The 20,754-nt window shown below is 42.8% G+C and overlaps 1 protein-coding gene across 16 annotated transcripts in view; it reads right to left on the minus strand.

Moving 5' to 3' along the window:
* ADGRF5 (adhesion G protein-coupled receptor F5) overlaps nucleotides 1-20,754 on the minus strand; it is a 101,330-nt gene that overhangs the window by 24,253 nt on the left and 56,323 nt on the right. For 8 of the 16 annotated variants that reach the window (XM_070586185.1, XM_070586188.1, XM_070586193.1 and 5 more), the window contains exons 4-10: nucleotides 16,520-16,690; nucleotides 12,144-12,320; nucleotides 11,908-12,014; nucleotides 10,239-10,297; nucleotides 9,253-9,395; nucleotides 5,780-6,001; nucleotides 4,631-4,831 (exon numbers count right to left, since the gene is read on the minus strand). In XM_070586185.1, coding sequence (XP_070442286.1) covers nucleotides 4,631-4,831; nucleotides 5,780-6,001; nucleotides 9,253-9,395; nucleotides 10,239-10,297; nucleotides 11,908-12,014; nucleotides 12,144-12,320; nucleotides 16,520-16,690 — 1,080 coding nt within the window. Of the gene's footprint in view, nucleotides 1-4,630; nucleotides 4,832-5,779; nucleotides 6,002-9,252; nucleotides 9,396-10,238; nucleotides 10,298-11,907; nucleotides 12,018-12,143; nucleotides 12,321-16,519; nucleotides 16,691-20,754 lie in introns of all 16 variants that reach the window. The other 8 variants (XM_008542583.2, XM_070586187.1, XM_070586189.1 and 5 more) reach the window with 1 other exon arrangement.

Genomic DNA, 20,754 nt, shown 5'->3' on the forward strand with positions numbered 1-20,754 from the left:
TACTGGCATCTAGTGAGTAGAGGCCAAGGATGCTGATAAACATCCTACAATGAACAGGACAGCGCCCCATAACAAACAATTCTCTGGCCCCAATGTCATTAGTGCCAAGGTTGAGAAACCCTGCATTAGACAACCACGTAAGATTTTGGTTGAAGAAAGGATTCTACAGTTAAATTAGAAAACCATTGGAGTAAACAAAAGCACAGAAGCAGTAGCCTGCTAGTCCTGGTTGGGGAAAGCTAAGGAGTCCTGTTAGGCTGAAACATGTAGGAAAAGAATGGAGAGGCCAGCCCCATGGCTGAGTGTAAGTTCACACTGCTCTAATTCAGTGGCCTGGGGGTTCACTGGTTCACATCCAGGGTGTGGACCTAGCACCACTCATCAAGCCATGCTGTGGCAGCATCCCACATAGAAGAACTAATATGACTTACAACTAGGATATACAACTATGTACTGGAGCTTTGAGGAGGGGGAGAAAAAAAAGAAGATTGGCAACAGATGTTAGCTCAGGGCTAATCTTCCCCACCAAAATACATACTTTAAAAAAAAAAAAAAGAAGGGCGTTAAGGCTCCAAGGAGATGGTAAACTCAGAAAACAAAAGCAGGACCTCTGAATTGGGAGCATTCACATGGTACTTCATAAACACCCCTGGGGCTGTGCAACTTGGGGTCCTGCACGGAAGGTACTAAATGCAGTGAATTAAGTTGGTGCTCTGCTTTCTGGAGAAGAGATGGGATGCAATTCCAAGTTTGCTGCTCAAGTTAGATAAGATCCAATGAAGACTTCCCACCATACTGAGGACAAGTGAGGGGACGGTTTTTAAAGCTACCATCATTATCAGAAAATAGTTATTGTGGCAGATTCAACGTAGTCAACTCTGTTTTAAATGTTTACATTAATTATCTTGGTTTTTGTCCCTCTGAAAGTCTTGTAAAGTAGGTACCATTATCACTGTTTAGTAGATGAAGGTCTGGGAGCCAGTGCAGCGACCCAGTGTGCTCTGCCTCAGAAAGAGGGCTACGTGGCAGAGCTGGGATTACAGCTTTTCAGGACCAGATACTGTCTTACTGGAAAACACGGGTTGTAAGGTTAATTTTTCCAGGGCAGAAGACTTGGCTTAAGTTCTTTGCTTTTCTTTTTCTTTTATTAAATCCAATTTTGTGGGCATTCTTACAAGTAGAGACATTACTATTTATGATGGGATTTGTCTATGGCCCCATTAAGAACACATAGAGAGACATGGAGGAGGAAAAAGAGGGGTGGGTGACAAGGTGGAGCCCTTTGCCATGGTCAGGGAGACCCCGGGTAGCTCACAGAAAGCCTCAGTTTCCTTGTGTCTAAAATGGGGGATTGGACTAAATCCATGGTTCTTACTCCCCCCTGCCCGATAAAGTCTCTGGTGAAATTTAAGAAAATATGTCACAGTCTGGAGCACAAACCCGGAGATTCTGACTTAGTTGCTCTGGGTAGAGCCCTGACAGCTGGTCTTTCTACAAAACAACTGGGATGACCCTCACGTGCAGCCAGGATGGAGGATGCTGTCTCTAAGGATGCTACTTCACACTTCTAGTTGCTTCTTTGCTTAGATCTGATCTCAGTCTCTGAGGCAGGCCCGCTTCTAGTGGCACTTTATAAAGTGACTTGAAAGCCACAAGACTGTGTCTACTCAATAAAGAAAAAAAGCCAGCCTCACTTTTTTTTTTTATCTCTTACACACACCCTGTTTGACTGCAGAAATAGCATTTCAGACAGCACACAAGCGCACACTATAACACATGGTTAAAAATGTAAGTGGGGTAATTGGGAAGAAAAGATACAAGAAGGGAGATGGTGGAGTTTGAGGCTGTTCCTCCTTCACCAGTCACTCAGCATGCTGTTCCACGTTGTCATACGCCTTGACAGTCAGTCAAGAGGGGGCTGACACCCTCTTGTAAAGGTTCACTTGTTTTGCGAATACTCTGCTTGATGACAGGCCAAGGGACTATGGCAGCAGGGCAAAGAAGGAGTTCATGAACTCATTTGGGAACTGTTCTAACAAAGAGGGAATTAAGGTGCCATTTTTTTTTACCATCACACTAGGTAAGAGAAGCTATGGTGCAACTACAAACTCTGTTGCCCGAAATTCCCCCAAGTGTTCGATACCTTCCATACAGGCAAAGCTTGGACTAGATGTGGGCAAACTAGAAGCTGCACTAATAATAATAACTCTTAGTACGTCTACTGTTACTACTATTAGGATACAGTAACAATACTACACTAATATATATACTCTCTATATATTCTATATTCTCTCTATATTGCAATGTATTCTAATATACATTCTACATATATATAGAATATATTCTATATATATTAGTATAATGTAATCTATAGTATATTACTATGCCAATAATATATATACTAATACTATATACTATTAACACTATTACTTCTGCCACCATTACCATTTACCAACTAATGAGTCAATGCCTGATGATTTGAAAAACCCCAGAAAGCCCTCCCTATTTGAAAAACACCACCATCTTAAGACTGGAAAGTCTATCCTTGCTGATTACTTCCTTTCTGGCTTATTCCTTGCCAGAAGTGTTTTGAAAATGAAACGCAACCATTTCAGAGAAGAGGTAATACCTTCCATTCCAAATGCTTTGGGGTGAATTATTTAGCTACTGCTTTCTACTGACCTGGAAAAACGGGCTCTAAAAGAACTTGCAGAATCTGGAGAAAGATTGCTGCAGAGGGACCAGCAAGGGAAAGGGCAGATTGCCGAGAGCAGAGGCTAAATTCATCAGAAAACCGACTGTGCAGGTCCCCAGGCGGCCAGCCCTGCCGCAGGAAATCCATTGTTCTGTGGTGGGTCGGTCCAGCCCGCACGGGGCAGTAGGAATGTCTGCAGAAGTGGTGCCCCAGAGAGGTCCCTGAGCATCTGCACCGCAGACTTCCTGGTTCCTTTGCCAGAGGGCAAGGTTGTTCCCCTCTCGGACTTGAATGCTTATAAGTCAGGACCACGGGAACTTTGCAAGGTCTTTCCCCCATCTGGCAGTTCCTTCAGGATGCCTACACTTCCTCTTCCTTAAAAATCAGGGAAGTGACTAAATGTACCATGTGTTAACATTTTCAACAGTTAGCTGATGCCTTTCCCATCCTTCGGAGCTCTTTAGAAAGGAATGCAAACACTGCAGCTGAAATGAGCTTTGCAAATGGGTGTGCTCAGGAAAAGCTGCGTCTACGTTAATCATTATTTTTTCGTAGTTTAATACAGTCTGATGGCAAAGACTTCATAAAGTAAAGCCTTACCACACTAATATATTTCATGGGCGGAGTCACATTTTACTCTAATGATTTTTTACTTTAAAGATAAGCACATAATCCTGTCATTTCTTAAGGGAAGGCTGGGGTCTTGCTGTGTATGGTTTCTAGGCAGAAGACCGCCTTCTGCTTCAGCGCAGACTCTGTCAGATGAGCTGCTCCAGCACTGGCTCACCAGGCATGAGCAATATCATTTGGCCAAGACCAATGCTGGTCTTGTGAAATAAGACCTCAGGTGAGTCTCAATGCTTTCTTTTCTTTTCCTATTGTGACAACCTTGGATAAGTCATTTAATACACAATTTCCATATTTGCAAATTAGAGGTAAAAATGCCAGGTTCAAACTTGCAGTCAAGTTTAAACCTGACTAAAAGTGGTAACATTTTGTTGTTGCTGCTGTTGTTGAGGAAGATTGATCCTGAGCCAACATCTGTTGCCGATCCTCCTCTTTTTGCTTGAGGAAGATTGTCGCCGAGCTAATATCTGTGCCAAGCTTCCTCCATTTTGTATGTGGAACACCACCAAACCATGGCTTGATGAGTGATGTGTAGGTCCATGCTTGGGATCTGAACCTGCGAACCCCGGGCCACTGAAGCGGAGTGCATGAACTTAACCACTATGCCACTGGGCTGGGCCCAATCATATATCTTTAAAAACTGGTTAATCACAAACTGTTATACAAAACCAAGTCAGTATGCTATTTTAGTTTATTATTATAATTATCATTCATCAGTATAAACTGGATGGTGGGGAACTTCAAGTCAGGTCCCAGATCTAAAACAGATGCAAATAGGATCAGAAATTGACATGACACCATTGAGAGACAAACAGGTCTGCACAGAGACATGAAAAAGCAGAGGCACAGAATGGCATAATATAAAAGAAAGTGTGGATACAAAAGCAGAGAAATGAGAAGGACAGAAACTAAGAGAAGAGACACAGAAATGAGAAGCTCCAGTCAGACCCCAAAACCAAGCCAATGACTTCATCCTTGGCTCTTTGCTGAAGATGGAAAGGAAGGTGGGGATGAGCTTTCCTGTGGGTGGGAGGTGCTATGGACCTAAGTCATCAGGTCCCTCCCTCTTGGGTCTTCACTGCCAGGATCTCATCTACAATCTGAGCATGACAGTTATATGTACATGTTTTTGGAATTTTGTTCTAGAATGGCTAAGTTGGAGCTGGCATCACACCTAGTACTTTTTCACAGTCTGAAGTGTGGGAAAAAACAGCCATCTGCCATTTCCCCTTCCACCCATCACATCTCCCATTTTCACTTGGCCAAGAGGCAAAAACCTATTTGCAAAACAGCATCTAACGTTCTTACCTGGAATGCTTATTTTCCCCTCTTGCTTCCATTCTATTTTACTCCAGTTAACATGAATGTCACTGCAGCAGTTCAAAGATACAGGACTGTTGCACATCACCTGCATTTCTTCATTTGCCGAAATTCGGATGGGTGTAACATTTATTTTTTTCCTGGCTTCGTATTCAAAAATATCTAATGTCAGTTTGCAAATATATTCACCTGCATAGAATACACAAAAGCATTTATTACTACTACATATATGTAGTTCCTTAGAAGAATGACAGCCTCCTCTCGTGTGCCACCACAGTACTTCATGAAACATCATTTTCAAAACCTGAGACTTGGTCTAAACAACTGTCAAGGAATGTTCAGGAAATACAGGTCAATGCAGATATTTCGGATTCCACCAGGTAAAGTGTAGAGAGACGCTATAAAGTAAGAGCAGAAATTTCAGTCTTTACTAGTAAGAAAAAAGTGTAGGAATAGAAGAGGTAGAAAGGGAAAATTGGAAAGCCTTGGAGAATTAGAAGACCATGGATAATTTTGGCATCCTGTTTAACACTGTGGCAACATCAGAATCAACAAAGAAGTGATAGGACCCACGTCTGCAGCCCAACTTCTCATTCAGAGAAAGAGAGGTGACCCTGTTGACATCTGGGTTACAATGGGATTATTAAATTCTAGAATGTCAGGTTTAAAACTCACATTTCTGGGTTGCTGTGGGAGAGGAGGGAAGAGTGGCAGGGGGAGCAATTACAACAGAGTAAAACAAAATTTGGGGGGGTGACAAATATGTTCACTATCTTGATTATAGTGATAGTGTCACATGTGTGTATATATGTCAAAACATTGAATTGTACACTTTAAATATGTACAGCTTATTATATATCAATTCCACCTCAACAAAGCTGTTTTAAATTTTTTAAAAATTAAAAGTCTACTTTCTGTCTCAGCTTCCAACTAAGCTTCAGTAAATGTAGAAAAGTGTATTTGTCTCCAAGGCTAAATTTGCTTGGTCCATACATCATGGGATCAGTGTTCAGTTTTGCAAAGTTGCACCTGGTGAACTCCTTTTGGAGAGGAAAATGCTATATACATATTCCATGGTTTGCTTCTGTGTGAGCTCTTCATTCCTTTCCTTGCACCAGTTATTGGATGGAAACCCACCTGCGTCACCCTGAGTGATGTTGTAAATAGTGAAGCGTGACAGTGAGGTCATGTTGTTGAGCACGGAGGTGTAAATCCAGAATCTGCTGCTGTTCTGGACGTCGGAGCGCCTTTCGACATGGTACCAGGACACGTTGGAGGACGGAACTTCATTTTCACACACCAGAGATACCGTATCCCCTTCAAAGATGATTTCTGGTATGACAGAGAACTTAGTTTCATCTGGAAACCCAAAGAAAATGTATTAGGATTCCAAAGCAAATAAATGTAATTGACGCTACCGACCAGACCAGACGCCACCATCACAGGGGTTCTCTGGAAATCCCCACGTGGGCAGTGCATCCTCCTTGCTCCATCCCCGGGCAGCTGGAAGCTGAGGCCAGAGAGTTACAACCTGCCAGAGTCCAGGGACATGGCTTCCAGTTTGCCGTCTTTGCACACTTGAGAGTTCTCAATGGTAGTGTTGGGGATCTCAAAGCTATTTTCAATATTTCAAATAGTCTGGTAGGAAATTGCACATTTGCTTATGAAAAAGCCGCATCAGCTAACTTAAACTGCAAGTTTCCTTGCTACTGACTCAAACAGTATCAACTGCTTCTTCCTAATAACCGATACGTTGTGTTGACTAAAAGCTCTGTCCTATGTCTTTGATGAATTAGAAATAAGAAGACAATTTAATGTTTGATAATTAAAGTCTGGTTGGGAAATAAGGATTTTTTTTTAAGACCTAATACCCATGGGCCCTTAAAATTGGGAGCTATACAGACACACGGGTCCAGATTTGAATCCTGGTTTTGTGCCACACATAGCTGTGTGCCTCTAGGGAACTTGCTTAGCCTCTCTGAATCTCAGTTCCCTTGTTTGGAAAATAGGGGCAGTGAGAGCTACCTTGGGAAGTGACTGAGGGAATAGCAGCTGTTATTATTGTTTTCATGGTAAAATTCTGGAGAACTGTGGTGTTAAGCCATTTCACGGGTAGAAATAAAAACACAGCATTTGCTATTTTGTGCATGTTTTTCTGGTTGTGCTTTGCTTGCACAGCTTTCCGTCTAAGCTGTTTCTTGTGCTACGTCCTTCATGAGTTCCATGTGTTGAGGAGCTGGGTAAGTAGCTCTACGAGGCCTCTCTTGTCTGGGGCTTCATGCTCAGGCCAGACCCTCTCCGTATGGTAAGCACGGGACCAAAACACCATAAGATGACTTTGGGGTGGTATGATGTTCTAGTCAAAATATCAAGGCATCTGAATATTTATTGTCATTGTTTTTAGGCTCCTGAGTAAAATAAGATTTAAAAAATCACATTCAACTATTAGGAAGCAAGGCCGTCTGTGAATATTTAATATAGTAAACTGCCTTTGAGGTCACAAACGTGTGTTACTTACTATGTGTCCTTAAACAAATTATTTACCCTAAGTCTCTGTGTCCTCACCTATAAAATGGAGATAATAATATCTACCTCACAAGATATATGAAGATGAAATGTGTACAAACACGAGCTTAACATAGAAAAAATGCAATAATAGTGTCGCTCTTTTCCTTGCTATCGTTTCTAATAACTACGATTAGAAAAACTACCAATATCATATAGTTACATGGAATTCATCGTAAATTTATTGGGGGTGATTGAAGAAAAAGGTGTACTGCTTAAAGGACCCTGCTGGTTAATCGAACATCACCAGAGGATTAATATATGACAAAATAAATGAAACTACTCTGAAGATTGCCAGGAGTCCTTCACGTTTCATAAAGACGGACTTAAAAATTAGTTCCTGCTACCAACTCACCCATTCAGCGTTTTTCTTTCTTATTCTCTTCCTCTCCCCTGGCCCCTAAATATAATTATAACTTTTTAAAAACACCTAGTCATTTGATTTTTTTGGATATTTATATTCTGGGTAAGTGCCACCAACGCCGTGGAGAGCCGGATGGCGTGAGCTCCCCGTGGAAGTGCACATGGCGGATGTCCACGGTTAGGGGTCTAACTAAGGCTGTGCACATCGCAGATCGCATGCTGGTCTTCGAGGGAGGATGGAGATGGACATAGATCCTCTGTAGAAGGGGGTGTCGAGCGCTATTCGCAATGACTTCCTTGCTCTTTGGAAGAACAACCCATAGACACCAAAGCTCCTTTGTGAACTGTACTGTCAGCACCGTCTTCCCGGACTGACAGTCACCCACCGATGAGTACAACTGCTGGATACTTAGGCATTTAAGTGGCAGACCATCCTCAGCACAACTGAAACTTCTGGGGAAGAGTACTCCTAATTCAAGCTTACCTATGCTAGAGTCTGCTGTTCTCCTCTGCCCTCAGAACCGGAAATAAAAAGCATTTTTCAGGGCCAAGCATCGGTTGGTTGGTGGGGTGGCGCTGGGGGTCGGGAAGCAGTGGGCTTGCTGAGACGGCTTCTGTGTGAGTCCACACTCTCAGGCACTTACTCCTCTTCCTTTAATGTTCTGGCTTTCGTGTATGTTGTTGCTGCCTTATTTATTCTAAATTTGTATTTTGCTATTTTATCTTATGTTGTAGCACTTTCTTACCATTGTGTCTACCTCTTTCAATATTTTATTTTTAAAGATGAGCTGATGTCTAAAAATACCAGCAGAGAATGTAAAGAAGAAGAGTATAAACCTGCTGTGAGGACGGCCTAACTCCTGTGAAGGGGCGCCCTGTGCCCCGGTGTGCCCGCAACAATCTGTTCAGTGCCTCCCGCACACTGGACCGTGTTGCTCCAAAAAGGATGTGCCTGCACTCTGGAACCACGCACTTGAGTTATCTGGGACATCTGCCAGTCAATTCTCGTCCGCCAAATCTCTGCCCAGCCCACTCCCCTTTCTATCCCCCAAGTAACAATAGGTCCACCCACCTAATAACGCAACAGAGCCCAGCTCTGTACCCCATTTGTAACATGGGGGTGACTATCTAAAATCCTAGGGTTCTTATCACTGTTATATGTGATCCAAAGCAGTGGTTCTCAAACTTCGCCCTGCATCAGAACCACCTGGAGGGCTTGCTGGAACACAGACTGGCCCAGCTGGTCTGAGGTGGCCCCAAGAATATGCATTTATAACAGGATCCCAGGTGGTGCTGATGGTGCTGGGCTGGGGGCCACACTTGGAGATGTACTGCTCTAAAGTAACAATGGTCCTCTACTTAATATCAATGAATTTCATGAATATCCCAACCACCACCATAATGTTAGTTTTACTTTTTGAATGTTTTGTACAAATCCACAAATCCTGATGGCTCTGTAGCCCCTTTGTAAAATCTCCCCCAAACGCAGTGACATTAGCCTGGTTGGGAGGCTCTGCACTGGCCGAAGAAGATGGCACACAAACCTCTACGCCAGGAAGTGGAGCGTCTCTCTCCACGGACATCGTAATGTAATTTCCTGGATTTAAGCATAACAATGGACATCATTTCTATATCTAAATAGGATCTATGTATAGGAAAAAATGTAGCGATGTTCTACTCACTACTTGTAACTGCTTGAAAGGAGTTGTAGTCCATTTTGTAGGTCTGATTGAGGTTCTGTAACACTTGCTCATTCGCTTTACGCATTAATTCAGGTGATGATGTTGTAGTCGTGACTTCGTATGTCACAACCACACTTCCGGGCCTGGAAGGAGACCACTCAGTTCAGTAAAGCAGTACCCGACCTGAAAGAGTCTAGACCCTTATGATTTATTTGCATAAGAAAATAAAATGGCAGGAACAGCCTGGGTGCTTTTATCTTGAAGGGTTCACTGAAATCAACCTGTTTACAAGCTACAGTTGAAGGCCACGGCCAGGCTTGCAAATGTCTGCAGACATTAACATAAAGGAACTAAATACCAGAAGGAAAGAGTGAATTGCATCCCATAAGCTGGTGATAAGGTGGTAGCCACACTGCAGACACGTTGTCATGCAGCCCTGCTGGCCTAGGGTTTCCAGATATGCCGAATGTCAAGCGAAGCCAAAATCTTGAATGTTTCTGTAAACATTCTTAATTTTTAAAATCGGCGGCTAACTGTTTGAAACACTGCGTGAACTCACTCAGGGCTGCCAGAGTGCCCAATGCCAAGCAGAGTGCAACTAGCAGCGTGCAACTCTGTGGTCGTGGCTGGCTGGTCAGCTTTTCTTAAATAAAAGCATCATTGCGTTGACATCATTTCATTTTTATATTCCTGAACTTCCTAGACCGCAAATTTATCCAAGATCTTTGTTTGCAAAACTCTTCCATGCATAGAATGAATGCAAGCCTTGTTCTCACGTCCTTCTAAGTAGGCACACCTGTAAGGGGTGAGCTACTGTTCTTGGTACTTCCTTCCTCTTTGAGCCCGCAATGGGCATTGTGTCTTCCCTCTACTAAACTGCTCCTGTTGAGCATGCCAGGTGATGGCCCTCTAACGGACTTTTTCTCCCTCACTGACGTGTTGATCTCTGCCATTGGATAGAAATGACCTAATTACAGCATTCTTACCTGAACCCTGTCACAGTCACCATTTTGAAGCCTGGCAAAATCCTGTAACCTTTCCAGAACTGGAAAATAAAGCAAGACAAACGTCATGTATCAAGATCCAGTGGGAGATATGTCAAAAGACTTTAAAAAGAATACAAAGTGCATTTTCCTTATCACTCTGGGTAAAATTTTCTCCTGTATACTTTGTTAGTGCCAGCCTTGGCAGATCTCGGAAGAAGTAATTCCAATCTACCTACGTTAGTGTGGGTTCGCCACAAAGCAAACACCAGATTGAATGTGCAAAAAACTTACTCAGGGAAATGCCTAGGAAAGAAAATGTGGAGGTGGCGGGGAAGGCAGGGAGAGCCCTCAGACCTCAAGTGAAAGAGAGCAGGAAGGGAGGTTGGATGAAGTCGTCCTAGACTGAGCTTGGAAAGATTCGATACAGCCTTCAAAGGAGTCCTGCGTCTGCCAGACACAGACCTGCTGTGCTCATTCAAGGGCAGCGAGCAGCAAGTGCTGTCATGGACTTAGGAGGCAGCAGCTGCCATCCTTAGTCAATTACATTCCCGGCAGTTGGAGGCCTGCGCAGGCCATTCTCACAGCTGTCACACTGCCTGGTCCCTCACTTAATGCATGGCAGCATTGGTTGAGCCAATGTGGTTTTGATGATGTTTTTATTCCACTTCATTTCTCTGAGTACCAGTCCCACAGAAGATTCGAGTTTACTCAAGTCACATTCACAGGGCAGGTACAATGTGCAAAGCCCAGATGGGTGGGATCCAAAGATGAATGTATAACTCTCTTTTGCCTCAAAAGTATATAGTTTAGTGTAGTGTAGTGTGTGTAAGGAGGGTTCTCATGCTGTGCAGAACTATCACATGTCAAATAGGCAAATCTGATATCCAAGAGCCTTTCTGCACCAGCACGTCATCCAGGCCCCCGTGGAAATGAGAGTATTTGTGTGGCACACTGGGATAAGCGGGAGGCTGCTCCTGGCCTGAGGTGGGGGCTCGGCTGCCCAAAAAGTTAAGGGAAGTCATCGTCTCAGCCCACCTGTAGTAATTTCTGCCACACCAGTTGGGAAGCTCTATTCCAGATGAGTTAACTCAACCATTTAGGTTTAGATGAATTAATCCAAAGTAAAGCACTTCCAACAGTGTCTGGCACACAGTTAACACTCAGGGAATATTCTCACTCAGGGAATGACACGCAGAGAATATTTTTACAGGAGTAAATTTAAATCTGCCTTAAGTGTGAATGCCTAGGGACCTCTAGTGTAGAGGGGTTTGGAATGCTCTGTGCCAGCCTTGGGCTAGTCTGCCCAAAAGGTTTTAGGGGTTCATCCATGTGGTGTCTGAAGACAAACAGAAATGCACCACCTGGTGCTTCTAGACCAGGTTCTTGGGCCTCTGCGTAGGTTTCATGAGTTGCTGCCACCAAATCTTATCTGAATCAATTCTACCCTGGGAAGAAGTTCCACCTATAGGTCAAGGTGATGTCAAACCATCTCCTGAATGCTGGTTGATTTGAGCCTTCTTAATTCTCCATTCCAGATGTATTGGAATAATTGCAACATTCACATTCATAAGTTCTGAGAAATTCAAGCAAGCCACCCACTGTAAATGCAATAGATTCAGTTCAGCCCAAAGAGTTGGTTGGTTAAGAGGTTCCTGGGACCAAAACCTACCGCCATTTCCAAGTCAGTCTTGTAGGACCTATAGAGGGCAGAGGAAGAGTTCCTGAGGTCTTCTTGGAAGCCCACATTGAGTCTGACCGACATTCTCAGGGTAACATCTGCTGAAAAAACCAGGGCAACATTTAAAAATCTCTGATTAGCATTTGAGTACACACAGGACAGAGAAACATTTTCTTGAGTTGACATCAAATAACTGTTCAACAAACATTGAATGAGCAGTTACTTACCTCCTCGGAGTTGGCAAAAAGGTCCCTTAGGAGGCAGTCCTTTAAGGCAACTGCAATGATTTCCTGCAGGCGAGCCGCCATGGTCTTGGCAGGTGAGATGGGGGAGGCAGCTTTCCTGAGGCCATCTATAGCCTGTCTCGCAGGAGCACCAGATTTCATTTCCAGCAGGTCTGCAAACTATCATCAACCAGAACAGTGAGGAGAGAGAAGGTAGTCACCACCTTTGCATTTATAAACTACAAATATTTATGCTTGTAGGAAATCCTAAGTTGACACCGTATTGCCCTTCTGGGAAGTTCACCAGTACTGCATGAGACGCCCATGATTCCCACATACATCACCACCTAGGTGACCATCTAAAAGAGCACGGCCATCTAAAAGGTGACAACTCTGACTATACCAGGGGATGCCTACAACAATAATGTGATAAACAGATTCCTGGACATAGAGGGTATGGTAGCCAGCCTCTAAGATGGCTCCTGACCATCCCTGGCTCTTGGTATTCACATACCTCTTTGTAGTTCCCTCTCGTATTGTACTAGGGTTGGTCTGTGTGACCAGAAGAATACAGCAGAAGTGATGGCACATCACTTCTGAGATTAGGTTATAAAAGACACTATGGCTTTCCTCTTGGTTGTTCTCTCCCTCTCATAGCTCACTCTGGGGGAAGCCAGCTGCTATCACATAAGGATATGTCATGGAGAGGCTCACAGGGTGAGTAACTGAAGTCTCCAGCCAATATCCAGTGAGGAACTGATAACAGCCAACAACCACATGAATGAGCTGGGAAGCAGATTTTCCAGCCCCAGTTGAACCTTCAGATGACGGCAGCTCTGGCTGACAGCTTGACTACAACTTGATGAGCAACTCTGAGCCAGAGCCACCTGAGCTAAGCTCTGCCCAGATTTCAGGCCCTCAGAAACTGTGTGAAATAATAAATGTTGGCTGCTTTAAGATGCTAAGTTTTGGGGTAATTTGTTATGCAGCAGTAGATAACAAATTTAGAGTACAAATAAAATTGTGCCTTTTACAACAACCCACCAAATGGGAGAAATTATTTGCAAATCACATATCCAATAAGGGGTTAATCTCCATAATATATAAAAAACTCACACAAATGAACTACAAAAAAACAAACAATCCAATCAAAAAATGGGCAGAGGATATGAACAGACATTTTTCCAGAGAAGATATACAGGTGGCCAATAGGCACATGAAAAGATGCTCAACATCACTAACCATCAGGGAAATGCAAATCAAAACTACACTTAGATATCATCTTATGCCTGTTAGAATGGCTATAATCACCAAGACAAAAAACAACAATGTTGGAGAGATTGCAGAGAAAAGGGAACCCTCATCCACTGCTGGTGGGAATGCAAACTGGTGCAGCCACTGTGGAAAACAGTATGGAGAGTTCTCAAAAAATTAAAAATAGAAATACCATATGGCCCAGCTATCCCACTACTGGGTATTTATCCAAAGAACTTGAAATCAGCAATACAAAGAAACTCATGCACCCCTTTGTTCATTGCAGCATTATTCACAATAGCCAAGACATGGAAGCAACCCAGGTGCCCACTGACTGATGATTGGATAAAGAAGATTTGGTATATATATACAACGGAATACTACTCATCCATAAAAAAAGACAAAATCGTCCCATTTACAACCATATGGATGGACCTTGAGGGCATTATGCTAGGTGAAATAAGCCAGACAGAGAAAGACAAATAGTGTATCATTTCACTCATATGTGGAATATAAACAAACTTACTGACAAAGAGAACAATTTAGTGGTTACCAAGGGGAAGGATGGTGGGGGGGGGGGCGCACACATTTGCTGTATGACAAATATTAATGTACAACTAAAATTTCACAATGTTATAAGCTATTATGACCATAATAAAAAAATTTTAGGGAAAGCCGATAGTAAAAATATATTTAGCAATATATAACAGCAACAAAAAAATTGTGCCTTTTACATTTCAAGTCAAATGCAAACAGCCCAAACAGGAACCGTTCCCACTGGGGACACTGGAAAATACTCTGAAAATGGAGTGCTTCGAGTTTATTTCTAAAACTGGACCAAAGTCCTATCACTGGGAGCTGCTTGTTCTGCACATGGGCACCCAGGCAAAGGCCCACAGAGCGACCATGCAAAGGAAGGCCATCAAATAACTGTGCCTGAAAGAGGAGGGAGAACCAAGTTCCAGTGAATCCTGGGACACTAATGCCGTCCTGTGCTCTAGCAGTAGGTGGAGGTTGAGCGCAAGTGTGAGGAACAGAGGAAATTAGGGATGCTCCTGAGGGTCGTGAACACCGGCTGGGGTAATTTGAAGGGAGCCAACAACACCCCCTTTGTCAAAATCTGTTTCCTACTACCCTGAAATCCCACTGCTAAGGCAATTTTTGTTTTTTGTTTTGTTTCAGTTTGTCTATTTGTTTTTGAGAGGATATGGGGGGAAGAACTTTTGACTCCCATGTAAAATACAGACGTACCTTAGGAGTAACGGCAAAAGCTATTACCTCCAGACCACCTACCACACTCCAGGCATTGTTTAGTGCTTTACACACATTGTCTGGCCTTAAAAATCCTTAGTTTTGTTCACTATTATTAAAAATATCTTTCTTGAAAGGATCCTAGGTAAGCTGCTAGAAGAGGCGGCAGGAGCAAACATGGGAAGAGGGGAATGGTGAAAATTTGGGGGTGCTTAGACATTAGTAACAAGGTCAGTAAGTCTGACCTTCATTACCCACCCATCCCATCCACTCCTCTCTGAGGTTAACTCTCCCCAGCCGTCCTGCTGGTCCTGAGAGCCAAGAGTCTCGGTTTCTCTCAGTTAGCTATCAGCAAGCGTTCACCCTCTACGTGGGAATGACCAGTCTTGCTGCCGGAATAAATTAAACTTTCCAAGGGTATTTGCATCTTAGAAGAGAAACTGGTTAACCCAAGTTGTAAATTGGTCAACCCAACTTGTAAATTTGTGTTAGCAAGTTTCTAAAATGGGATAAATAGTGGAGCCCCTTGAAGTGATGCCATCTCTAGTAGAACAGAATAAACCAGAGTTTGCTAATACATCTATATTGAGTGTACATAACATAAACTCACAACTAAGGCTCAAGTATCCACAATCACAAGCTGTTTAGCAAAAACAAATGACGTATTTATTTGATATTTATTGGTCCATTTTGTTTGCTAGATTTGGTTTCTTACACCCAAATAGACATCAAAGGTTTCCATTAAAAAAAGGGCATTGTGGTAAAGTACACATAACATAAAATTTAAAAAAAAATTGGAAAGCACAACAAAATTGACTAAAAATCTATCAAATAATTAATTTTCCCCATAAGTAGGGGAAATAATTTTAGAGGCAGAAGATCTGTGCCAAGTGGGAACATAGAAGGGTGTTTCCGATGTACACTGGTTTTGTGAGACGTTCTATGGAAAAGAGTCCTGTGTGCAAATACGTGTGAGGAACACAATAAAACTTCCCACTGCTGGCGGACTCGCCGTGCCTACTGGCATCCTGTCAGAGAACCACTAACTTAAGGAAATTAATGTCAAGGTAGAATCTGGTGGGAAGTGGCATCCAAAGGGAGCTATAAGGCAGCTATTTCAGGCTCAAGTAGCATATATTGAGAATCAAAAATTAAGAGGCATAGACTGATACTGTGATAGACTGTTTGAAACATGAGAATTCAAAAATATTTTGAAAAACAGGAATTTTATTCTTACCTCCATTTTAGAATCATAAAACTCAATTCTGTTAGTGTTTTGCAATTTTTACAAAGTAGCAACCTCTTTTAGGACAAAGGACGGTCCCATCTCATAGTTTCTCAGGTGACGGTCCCTGAGAAATAGGAGTGCTAGCATGACCTTTACAGAGAGTCAGTGACCAGAAAGATCAATCCCCTAGCTTGGGAGTTTCTGGTTCATGCCTTGCTTCTGACCTGGGCATGTACTTGGTTCCTATTTCCTGACCTATGCCGTCAAAAAGAAGGGAACTTTCTCCTTATTAATATCCTCAACCAGTCCTTGCTATCTATATCCATTGATTGCCCAGGGGAAGAGGACCCAGTAGTTTGTCATGAAGGACCTGGCAATATGTTAGGACCACTTTGTGACAACCACACACAAACAACGAAGCAAACATTGGGCCACATTTCAATTAAAGAAACTGGCTGCAGAGTTTGCCAATAGGGGCTTCTTTCTGGAAGGCTGTGAAGTCATAAAACGGCACATCAGGCCTGTTGAGTCATTTCACTTGCCTACTAAGTATAATCTGCTCTGATGGTCAGGAGCTCAGCCAGCCTTTCTCCTGCTCTGCCCCATCTTCATTCTAAAGCTGTTTTACTTTCTTTTTTTAACTCACCTGTTGTCACCTCTATGCTCAAAATGTTGATGACTTGGTCAGTGCTGTTCACTTGGATTGGAAAACTGAGGCTGTTCAAGTGAGCTTTGATAGGCTCCAGGAAGGAGGCATTTTCAAAACTGATCTCAATATCAACAGTGTGCTCATCCACTGCAGGACTGCTCGAGGCAACTGGAATGGAAGCACAGGAAGGTTGTGAGATCTTCCCATGGGTGACGGAGAGAGAACAGGACGGACATTTCATCATTTAAGGGTAATGACAGGAACAGGTGGATGCTGGACACGCCAGCCTTTAAAAACTTCTAATGAACCTTTTTACAGAAAAAGAAGAGTTTATCCACTCACCTCCACCAAGACCCCGCTGATGGTGCTGCTTCTTTTTGACTTTATTATTTAAACGAGGAAGGCTATCTGTCTGTCTGGTCCCAGTGCAGTGGTCTCTGGTCATCTGAGTGAGTCACAGGCTAAGCTCAGGACTTGTCCTTCCTCTCCATTACCACACCCCCCTTAGTGTCCAAGGCCAAGGACTGGTGTGTGGAGAACAGACTGTAAGGGGCAAGCAGAGAAGCAGAGAGACCCAGCAGGGAGCCCTTGGCAACAGTCTAGACGATAAACGCTACAGTCCCAACTCACAGGAATGAATCAGTGCGTTGCCAACACCATTCTATTGACATGCAGGTATTTTGAGAGTGGCATTGTGCCTGGCCTGAAGACTTCTGGGAAAAATCATCCAGTTAATTCCCTTGGCTCCAAGCCTATGCCCTCAGCCTGGGCTCTGTGTATCTCCGTATCGTCAGTGTCCAGAACATGATAGGCACTCAACAAAAGCAAAATTGGCAAATTGGAAAGAAAATAAAATATATCTTCAGTCCTACATTGCTTTTCCAAATTCTCTTCAAGCTGGATGACCAGCAGGCATTCCAGATGCATCTACTCCTCCACACATCCCCACTGCAGGCAAGCCAGACAATATATATTGGAACGTTCATTCACAGTTTCCTGTATTACATTGTCTGGTCCACACGTGTGAGCTTCTCAAGGGCAGGAACTTTCTTTCACTTCTCATGGCCTTCCTCCATCTGGCACAGAGCTCACCGCATAATAAATATGTGCCCAAGAACAGTCGTTCAACCTGTGACTCTCTGACTTGAGTCACAGATTTACCTCTGTGTCACTGCGAGAATCTTTGGCTCATTGTTGGCTGAAATATATAACTGGACCAGAAGCCATGGGCAGGGTTAGTCACTAATGGAGAAGCTTCAAAGAATAGGAGAAATTTTACACAGATATGTTGAAAAGACAAGTTGTGGCTTATTTTAATTTGTCAGTAAAATAAGAAAAAGATTAGTGAATATCTGCAAAACTATCACTTTAAAATTTAAGTCAAACCCGAAAGTATGGTGTATATTTTACCATAAAACTGAAATTCTGTCTGTTTTCTAAAAGGGCAAAGAATTTTCCCATAATACTGCAAGGTTTGTTTTATTTTTCCCAAGGAATGTTGACGTGAAGCACTAAAATAGAGTAAATTTCTTATGGGAAACTCCAATTGATAAATAAACTTGCAGAAGCCTATCGTACCTGTTCACTTAGCGTTGTAAACTATGTCTGTCTTAGAAGGATGGTTTAACTCATCAACCTTGTTGAGAATTATTTCGTTTGGGCATCGCTAAACTTGTAATTAACTCAAACTATTAAAAAAAGTCCTTGCAGATTTCCTTAAAATTAAGAATTTATTTTAAGATACATCTCTTCCTTATTAAAATGTATTTACAAGTAGAACAAAGTGACTAAAGCCCAGTGCGGAATCACAGTCTGTCCTGATGCCTTGGGGTTGCCTCAAATTTCCTGTTTTCTTTCCGACTCTCAGATGTTAAGTGATGAAAACAATCTTCCTGGAAGAAATGCTAATCTTCTTTTATGTGACCCTAACTCTAGACACAGCATGTTGCCTGCTGGGAGCATTGGCAAGGACGGTGGCTACATGATATTTACAAGCTTTTCCTTAGAGCACATTCTTTTTCCTGAAAAGTAATGCAGCAATCTTACACTCTCCAGAGGGTTCGCTAGCTCCAGGATCCTTTTTGCCATAGTCAGTCTAACTCTCCTCCCATGAATGTAAACAGGATTTCCTGGACGGTAGCTGCTTTTGAGATGAGTGAGGTCAATAACAATCCCATATCACCCACTTCATCATCTGCATTGTTGCATCCCAGGGTCTGGCCCTAGCCTAACGTCAATGCTGCTTGAGGGCTGTTTGTAACGTCCAGCCCTGAGCCCACCCTGGTGCTCTTTTCAGACATAATTGTAGAAGAAGGATGTGCCTAGCAAGCACTTGGCGATTCACAGATGTCGTCATTACTCACTAAAACCAAGGCAGTTCTTTCACTGAGATCTTACAAGGAGCTGAGCCAAAAGCTTAAAATACAGAGAGGAAAGTTCCGGTGGCTTTGGTGAGTTCCTGTTTAATGGATTTGTGCAACTGTTAATTAAAGCACCAGCCTCTAAGATCCTCTTTCTCTCACCCACTGTTTATATTCTTCAACAATTTCTAAAGGAGTTTCAGAATAACTGTCTGCCTGAACGCCAATTCTCCCTAGAGACCGATAAGGACAAGGAACATCTGACGGAGAAGGAAATGTCTTCTTCATGAAAATAGTGAATTCGTCAAAACAGGCTCAAAAACACCATAGTAACTTAGAAGGCTCCGGGTGGGCCCTTGGAAATCATCTAGTCCAGTGGTCCCCACGCTTGACTGATGATTATATACACCTAGGGAATTCTACACACACAGATATTTTTGTGCCTCAACTCAGGTGAGCCGAAGTGGCATCTTTATGGGTTAGGCCAGAAATCTGTATTTTTTTGATTCCCACTGGTGATTCTGGTGCTCAAGCAGGTCTGGGGTCTAATGTTCTAATCCAAATGAGGAAACAGAGAAGGTAAACCTGGAGAGCGAATATTAGTACCTAACTTGACCTTTTTTATTGGTTTTGCACTATTTCTTGTTTCAGACCCTCCTGCTGCTGCTCCTGGGACAAAGTCAGGCAGTTTCCAAGCATCCTTGCTCACCACCTTCTTCAGTGATACTGGATGGATCAAAGGTGATCATAATAAAAGTAGTAATAATAATAGCAGCTGCGGTTTATCCATTGCCTGGTGGGTCCTAGGGCCATGAGGACAGTATGCATACAACCATTTTGCAGATGACAACACTGAGGTTTAAATGATTGAAGCCACACATAGTAAATGCTAGATATTAGCAAATATTAGAGCTGGGATTTGAAACCCCATTTTTCTGACTTCAAAGACCATTTTCTTTCAACCATACCCTACTACAACTCAAATGGAAGAAGATAATGAAGGTGACCACTTTGTAAGCCTCAGAGTACTGTAAAAAGTATATGGTACTATTGTTAAATGTATCTTTAGTATTCGATGTGTAACTCTTAAAGCAAATTTTAAAATAAAATCAAATACAAAGGTGAAATTGTCAATAATAAATGGAACAATTATCTAAAACTGTGTTCACTTTGATCCAGCATAATAAATATCTCAAAAATTCACAGTGAGGAAAAATGCATTGCATTGTGACCCATTGCCATTGAAACTCATGGGTTTTGACATTAAGTCTTGCTAGGTTTATTTGTTTGTTCCTTGATTTATCTGTTTATAGGTAACTTAACTATTTATTGAATGCCTCCTTCCCAGGCACTCTGCTGAGTGCTGGGGACACAGGGTAAATAAAAGCAGTAAAGCTCTATCTTTGTGGATCTTCCATGCTCGTGCAGGAGGTGAACAGTAAGGTCAAACTTCAATGTCAGGTGGTTCTAAAGGGCGTAGAGAAAAATAAAGCAGGGCAAAGAAGCAGACTGGCAGGCAGAATGTGTGTGGAGGGGTATTTTTGTAGAATGATCATAAAAGACCTTGCTAATGCATTAAATGTTGGGCAAAGACGTGAAAGAAGTAAGGGCATGACCACGCAGATATCCGGGGAAGATCACTCCAGGAAGAGAAAACAGCATGAAAGCCCAGAGACAGCATCTTCCACGGCTTCCTTGCGAATAGCAAGAAAATGCCCCTCCCGATTGGGGTCATCCTTCTCATCTAGAGTATCATGGTCCTACGGGCAAGGAGAACATGGAACCACCGCTGGGCCTTCGGTCCCTGTAATGCCCCAGGGTGAGCGTCTGAGGTTGAAAGAGCTAGCCTAGATGTTCAGCTGTCAGCATGGC

The sequence above is a fragment of the Equus przewalskii genome, chromosome 19 (assembly GCF_037783145.1).
Source record: "Equus przewalskii isolate Varuska chromosome 19, EquPr2, whole genome shotgun sequence".
Classification (NCBI taxonomy): Eukaryota; Metazoa; Chordata; class Mammalia; order Perissodactyla; family Equidae; genus Equus; species Equus przewalskii.